This window comes from Dipodomys ordii, unplaced genomic scaffold (genome assembly GCF_000151885.1).
Source record: "Dipodomys ordii isolate 6190 unplaced genomic scaffold, Dord_2.0 Scaffold38, whole genome shotgun sequence".
NCBI lineage: Eukaryota > Metazoa > Chordata > Mammalia > Rodentia > Heteromyidae > Dipodomys > Dipodomys ordii.
In genome coordinates this window covers 2,281,333-2,288,868 of record NW_012267254.1, presented here as the reverse complement: position 1 = coordinate 2,288,868, position 7,536 = coordinate 2,281,333, and the positions used below count along the sequence as shown (strand labels likewise).

Sequence of the window (7,536 nt, the reverse complement as noted above, 5' to 3'; positions counted from 1 at the left end):
AAGTGGTAGAGTGCTAGCCTTGAGCTGAAGAGCTGAGGGACAGCGCCCAGGCCCAGAGTTCAGGCCCCACGACCGGACCCCCCCCCCAAAAAAAGTTTAGAATTCTTGGAAACAAGATCTTAGATTATTGGGCCGGGCACCAGTAGCTCACACCTGTAATCCTAGCTACTCTGAGGATCTCAGTTCAAAGCCAGCTCGGGCAGGAAAAGTCTGTGATACTCATCTTCAGTTAACCACCAGAAAACGGGAAGTGGCACTGTGGCTCAAGTGGTAGAGTGCTTGCCTTGAGCTGAAGAGCTGAGGGACAGCACCTAGGCCCAGAGTTCAAGCCCCACCACTGACAAAAAAAAAATCTCAGATTCCATCTTCCTGAGCCCACCCTGTGTCATGATTAGTGTGGTTTCATTTATACTTAAGAATAGTGATGTGTTTAGTGTTTATAGGACAGGATAATAATTGTAACAAATCTTACTCTGTGTGAAGCCCTAAAGATTTTTTTTGAAATATTAACGAACTTATTCTTCACAACATTCAGTATGGGTAAGCTACAATTATTCCCATTGTGTAAATGAGGAAACTGAAACACAGAGAACTTAAGAAAGATTCCTTTATTGGATTAATAATGGATGTTACATCAAGCAAGAATAAATAGCCCTTCTGAGATAAATGATAAACACCAAGACAATATCAAGGAAAGAAATTTGATCAGAATCCCACAAACTAATTCTGACCAATCTATAATAAAACATACATTGACATTTGACCTATTCCTCCCTCCCATCTTTGTTGACTTTGGTTCTTCATGGAGGAAAAAGGCAGGCTGAGAAATAGGCCTCAAGGCCCCTGAAAGCAATGCTGCCAGCTCCAAACACCGGTTAGATCCGGTTCCCAAAAAGTTTTGAACTTTGGAAATGTATCCTGATATTGTTCCTAAATCACTGCTTTGTTAGGTCTTATAAAATTAGATTGTCACTCTTAAAGTGTACTTAAATCTCCTTGCACTTGAGATTCCAGAGCCAATATTTCCTTTTATTCTGATGCTTCCTAAAAACTACTGACATGACCAAGAATCATACATTGGTATGATACCTCCATCTCACTGTGTTTAGGCTTCAGACCCTTGGCCAGACCCACTGTGTTGGTTGCAGAATCCCTATCGAAGAACTAGATTCACCAAAGTCTCAGTAGATCATTTATCAACAAAAGACCACCACTGAAATCTATAAGATAATAAAAATCATGGACTTATCACTCAGCCAAATACTGCAAGTTGCAAACAAGCTTTAAAAGGTCAGATAATGTGATGTCAGGAAAATGAACCCTTAGATATGTATTTTAATGTTTTTTTCTTTCATGCATGTGTTTCTAACGCATTTATAAGATTATCTCTTTGTTGCTTTGTATGTCCCTCCCCCACAGTATAACCCCTGCTTTCACTATATTTGATGTCAGTATAACTTGTGGAGGAGATGGGGAAAAACCAGTTGTTTAAGGATACAGGTGGACCTGTTGCAACAATGAGAAGTACAAGTTGTCATGTCCAAAAGGAGCTTTACAACGTCGGTGTGGGGGGGGGGGGGGGAAGGGGGGGAGGGAGAAGGATTGGGATTGGGGGGGAGGGGGGAGGCTGGGAAGGGATGTGAAGGGTAAACAAAGGAGGAGGCTGCAATGCTTGGTAAGAAATGTACGCATTTTCCTGCCCATGTAATTGTAACCCCTCTGTACAGTATGTTCACAAATAAAATTAAATTAAATTAAAAAAAATATTAAGAAAGTAAAGCTGGGTGCCTGTGGTTCATGTTTGTACTCCTACCTTCTAAGGAGGGTGAGATATGACTATCTTGGCTTAAAGCCAGCTAGGGCAGTTAAAGCCATAAAACTCAAGTGGTAGAATGCCAGCCTACAGTGAAAAGAGCTAAGGGAATAATGCTCAGGTACCATTTAAAAAAAAAGGCTGGGGCTGGGAAGGTGGCTCAGTGGTAGAGTCTTGCCTTGCATGCATGAGGCCCTGGGTTCCATTCCTCAGCACCACATAAGCAGAAAAACTCAGAAGTGGCACTGTGTCTCAAGTGGTAGAGTGCTAGCTTTGAGCAGAAGAGCTGAGGGACAGGGCTCAGGCTCAGAGTTCAGGCTCCATAACTGACAAAAAAAAAGACAAAAATAATATTTTTTTAAAAGGCTAAGCTTCAGTGGCTCACACCAGTAATCCTAGTTATTCAGGAGGCTGAGAACTGAGGGTCACGGTTCAAAACCAGCTGGTTCAAAGGCAGCTGGGGCAGGGATGTCTGTGAAACATTTCCAGTTAACCCCAGAAAACCAGAAGTGGAGCTGTGGCTCAAAGTAGTCTAGTATAAGCCTTGAGCAAAAAACGTCAGGGACAGTGCCCTGAGTTCAAGTCCCATGATGGACCAAAAAGTTTAAAAAAAAAAAAAGTCCATGTCTATAGAGCCATACACTTCAGAGTCAAGCTGTTTAGGACTTTACACCCAAACAGAAGTTCTAGTTAAGCCAATGTACTGATGGGGGGGGGGGGCTGGGGTGTCTACTTCCTCCAGGTTAGGAACCCTGAATTGAATTAAAGTGACCTCTCAAAGCAAAGCCTTCATCATGCATGTCATGTTACTTAAGCCACAAGCTTAGGGATCAACCCCCAATGCTCTTCCCACCCCCTTCTCACGTCACTAGGATCCCTTGCCCAGGTGCCTTTATGAGTCATTCCAACCTTCAGTAATAATCCCCAGTGGGCGGGGTCGCGTCGCAGTGTCTCACATGTTGCCATCTAGACTACACTCCCTGGCTGTTACTTATTTCTCTTCAGTCTGAAGTTGCCTTGGTGGCTAACCCATCGGGCATGCTCAAAGCTCTGGTGAGTCTGCTGGACAAGCCAGTTCTTGGCTCTGAAGAAGCTCTGGCTTCTTTAGTAGCCTGGTCCCTTTAAATCGGACCGGGCCAGTTGCTAGGCAACTGTGCGGCCCCCCAACTGGCGCTGCACTGCGGAGACTCGCCCGGGGCCGGCTGGCCAAGTCAAGGTGGCCAGCAACAAACAGGGGGGCTGCAGCCTGCCCATGGTAGCCGGCTCCGGGGAAAAGAGTGGAAAGGGCTCTCCAGATCACGCTTCCAGTTCCAGGTAGGTCTATGGAAGGGGATGCCTGGGCTCCCAGTGGGTTTCACCCCTCTTTCACCCCTGGCTCCCTTTACAAGAGGACCGGGAATCCAGGAAGTCTTCATTGCAGGGGTTTATTTCTCTTTGGAGCTGAGGAGCTTTGGGGGAAGAAAAAGAGAACAGGGTTTAAGAGTGAGTTTAGGGATGGAGAGGTGGGGATCCAGGGTGTTGAGTGGCCCACCAGTGACAGGGCTGGGTTGGAGAAGGTAAAAAGTGTCAGCCAGCAGTAGGGGTTCAAGTAGCACCTCATCCAAATCAAGCCACCCTCTTTCCACTGGAAGCTCCTATGGCCAGAGTTGCAGTTAACCATTCACTCAGAACCCCCACCCGAACTATGCATACAAAGATTCTGCTTTAGAACAAGAGTGTGACTTCCATACTAATGAAGTCTCAGCCTTCTGAGTTAAGGTGACTGGGGATGTTTTCTTCTACCAAGGAATAACTTCACACTCATATCAAAGAAAGGGGGGGAGGGAAGAACCAATCACACAGCTCAGTTCTTAGGGATCCTTTGCTTTCTTCTCACCTGCTTAAAAACAGACAACCCAATTTGTCCCAGGGAAGCAGCAGGACACTTGGTCCATACTTTAGCTCCCTAAAAGAATAAAATCAAAAGTTGGGATCACTGTGATTTTTTTCCCCCCTGGTGGCTCTTGAGAAATACTAGGCTACCACTACCTCCACCACTGGTAGCTCAATTTGTTCAAGAAAGGCTAAAGTTGAGGAAATACTTTGTGCATTTTTTTGTTTGTTTGTTTGCCAGTCATGGGCCTGAACTCTGGGCCTGGGCACTGTCCCTCAGCTCTTCAGCTCAAGGCTAGCACTCTACTCCTTGAGCCACAGCATGAGTTCCAGCTTTTTCTGCTTATGTGGCGCTGAGAAATCCAACCCAGAACCTCATGCATGCAAGGCAAGCGCTCTACCACTGAGCCACCTTCCCAGCGACTTTGTGCATTATTATTATTATTTTTTGTCAGTCGTGGGGCTTGAACTCTGGGCCTGGGCGCTGTCCCTCAGCTCTTCAGCTCAAGGCTAGCGCTCTACCACTTGAGCTACAGCGCCACTTCCGGTTTTCTGGTGGTTTATTGGAGATAGGAGTCTCACGGTCTCCCCTGCCTAGGCTGGCTTTGAACCATGATCCTCAGATCTCAGCCTCCTGAGTAGCTAGGATTACAGGTGAGAGCCACCAGCGCCCGGCTGACTTTGTGCACTATTATCTCACCATGATTCTTATCCCATTTGATGTATGTATTACTTGGTAATGGAAGGTAAGTGGCACACTAGTTGGAAAAATGAATTGGCAACTTAAAAGGGGGAATTACTTCTCTGAGTATCTCAGTCACCAAGTACAGATGGACCAAATCACATTCTAAGCATATCACTTCCAAGTTTTATTTAACTGTTTTGGTGCTGGTATGGGGGGAGGGCGCTTAGGGGCTTAAACTCAGGGCCTAAGTGCCCTCCCTTAAGCTTTTCTATGGTTGTTCAATTCTGGCACACAATCGCTTGAGCCACAGATTCGTTTCCACCTTTTTCTTGGTTAACTGCAGATAAGCTCTCAAGCACTTTCCTGTCCAGGCTCTCTTTGAACCACAGTCCTCAAAACTCAACCTCCTGAGAAGCTAGGTTAATTATAAGCATGAGATTCTGATGCCTGGCTCACTTGTTACTTTAGTGTGCACCTCAGATAAAATGATTTTCTTCAAAGTTAAAAAAAACATGAACCAAGTGCTGGTGGCTCTGCCTGTAATCGTAGCTACTCAGGAGGCTGAGAACTCAGGATTATAGTTCAAAGCCAGCATAGGAAGGAAAGACCATGAGACGCTTATCTCCAATTAACCACCAGAAAACTGGAAGTGGCACTGTGGCTCAAAGAGGTAGGATACTATCCTTGAGTGGAAAAGCTCAGAGAGTGCCCAGGCCCTGAGTTCAAGCCCCACAATTGACAAAAAAAATCATTATTAATATACAGGTGATATTCTGATGGGTTACAGTTACATAAGTCAGGTAAAAATATAGATTTTAACATCCTGGTTGATTTTATTTCCTGTATACTAATATGAATTAATTTTGTTTTCCCAGTTCAAGCCAGAGGAAAATTTTATCCACAAAACTGTTGACCTTAGAAAGGGTAAGTACAATTTTGTTGACTGTAAATTCATGGGTCTTAGAAACAAGGGGCCTTTACCCAACAGAAACTATCAACTTTGTAAGCACATTGGCCATCTATATGTACTATACACTTTTAGGAAGACCTTATCAAGATTCCAAAGAAGGGCTGGGAATGTGGCTTAATGGTAGAGTACTTGCCTAGTGTGCATGAAATCCTGGGTTCCATTTGTCAGTACCATGTAAACACATGTAAACAGAAAAAGCCAAAAGTAGCACTGTGGCTCAAGTGGTAGATTGCTAGCTTTAAGCAAAAGAAACTCAGGGATTGTGCCCAGGCCCTGAGTTCAAGCCCCCAGGATTGGCCCCCCAAAAAATATATATATCCAAAGAAAAGTATCTCAAGACTTCAGGTAAGCCAAATAAATGTCAAGGGAAGATTTTAAGCTCTAAAATGTTATCTCCAAACACTTAATAAGCTAGTGGAGACATCTGAAGCCTACATTTAAATCTCAATTGGAATCAAAATGCTAACAGAGCCCCGTAGCCATAAGGCCTGACTCTAGTTACATAGAAATAATTTATATATATATATATATATATATATATATATATATACATTGTTTTCTCTCTATATAATTGTTTTGGCTGCCTGTACATGTGCGCCATGCCTAATATATATACATATATATATATATAATTTTTTATTGTGAAAATACCGTATAGAGGGGTTACAATTACATGGGCAAGATAATGAGTACATTTCTTATCAAGCATCCCTCCTCCTTTGTTTCCCCCTTCCCATCCCTTCCCATTTCCCACCCCCCATATTATTTTTTTTTCTGTCAGTCATGGGGCTTGAACTTTGGGCCTGGGCGCTGTCCTTCAGCTCTTCAGCTCAAGGCAAGCGCTCTACCACTTGAGCCACAGCACCACTTCCGGTTTTCTGAGTTGTTTATTAGAGTTTCGTGAACTTTCCTGCCCAGGCTGGTTTTGAACCGTGATCCTTAGATCTCAGCCCCTTGAGTAGCTAGGATTACAGGCATGAGCCACCCGTGCCCGGATCTAATTTATATTTTTAAAGGGAAAAATAAACTTACAGTTTGGAACAAAATTGGGGAGCCACTCTTGATCTTGCCCATGGCACTGTTACAGTTTACCGAAAAGTAAAACAAAAGACAGAAATCTGCATATGTAGATATAGCTGTGGGCCCCTTTCTGGCATTAAGAGCTGTCTTTCTCCTGGTATCATAGGCCAAGGCTGTGGAAGCTACACATTTTCATTGCTGGCATGAGTATTTACTGTAGGGTCCTAATTCCTAGGTCCCCATTACAAAAGCATTAGGTAAAATATTAAGGATTGTTGATTTAACTAACATTTCTGGAGCACTATATAGCAGATAATAAGTAGGGATGCACAACAAAAGATGCTAGGCAGCCCAGGAACCAGTGGCTCCCATCTACAATCCTCACTATCCACAAGGCTGACATTTGAGGATCATGGTTAGAAGCCAGCCTGGGCAGGAAAGTCCCTGACATTCTTAGTTCCAATTAACCACCAAAAAGAAGCCAGAAGTAGAGCTGTGGCTCAAGTGGTAGAGAGCTTATCTTTGAGGAAAAAAAAAAAGGCTCAGGGTCAACTCCAGACCCTGAGTTCAAGGACCAGATGAAAGAAGATGCCAGGCAATCACAGCATATTGGTATAAGGTCTGTCCTTCCTCCCCCCTCTTCCTCCTCTCCCTCCCCCATCTTGGCTGTCTCCGCCTAGTACCTGTGTCACCTATGTAACTGGCACACCTGGAGGAAGTGAGGGCGGCAGGATGTGACCTGGGGAGGGGGAAGTGACTGCCTCCAGGTGTGCCAGTTACCTAGGTGACATAGGTACTAGGCGGAGACAGCCAAGAAGTGGAGAGGCCAGGGCCTGTATGGCCCTGGGCAGACCTTACAATTGGTATATTATATAATAACAGACTATGGGAAATGCTTTGAAAGCAGAAAGAAAATTAAAAATAAATAGTAAAATTAATAAAATAATAAAAATAAATAATAAAATTTCAAAAAATAATTTAAAAAAACGGAGGAAAATCTCAATACAAAGTCTTCCTTGTGGGGCTGGAAGGTGGCTCAGTGGTAGAGTGCTTGACTTGTATGCTCGAGGCCCTGGGTTCCATTCCTCAGCACCACATAAGCAAAAAGAAAAAAAAGCCGGAAGTGGCGCTGTGGCTCAAGTGGTAGAGCGCTAGCCTTGAGCTGAAGAGCTGAGG

The 7,536-nt window shown here is 44.2% G+C and overlaps 1 protein-coding gene across 1 annotated transcript in view; it reads left to right on the top strand.

Moving 5' to 3' along the window:
- Nucleotides 1-2,796: 2,796 nt before the first annotated feature.
- Nucleotides 2,797-7,536, top strand: part of Ccdc160 (coiled-coil domain containing 160) — a 23,011-nt gene continuing 18,271 nt past the window's right edge. The window contains exons 1-2 of the mRNA XM_013018097.1: nucleotides 2,797-3,127; nucleotides 5,246-5,294. Of these exons, the coding sequence (XP_012873551.1) occupies nucleotides 3,066-3,127; nucleotides 5,246-5,294 (111 nt within the window). The 5' untranslated portion in view covers nucleotides 2,797-3,065. The remainder of the gene's footprint in view (nucleotides 3,128-5,245; nucleotides 5,295-7,536) is intronic.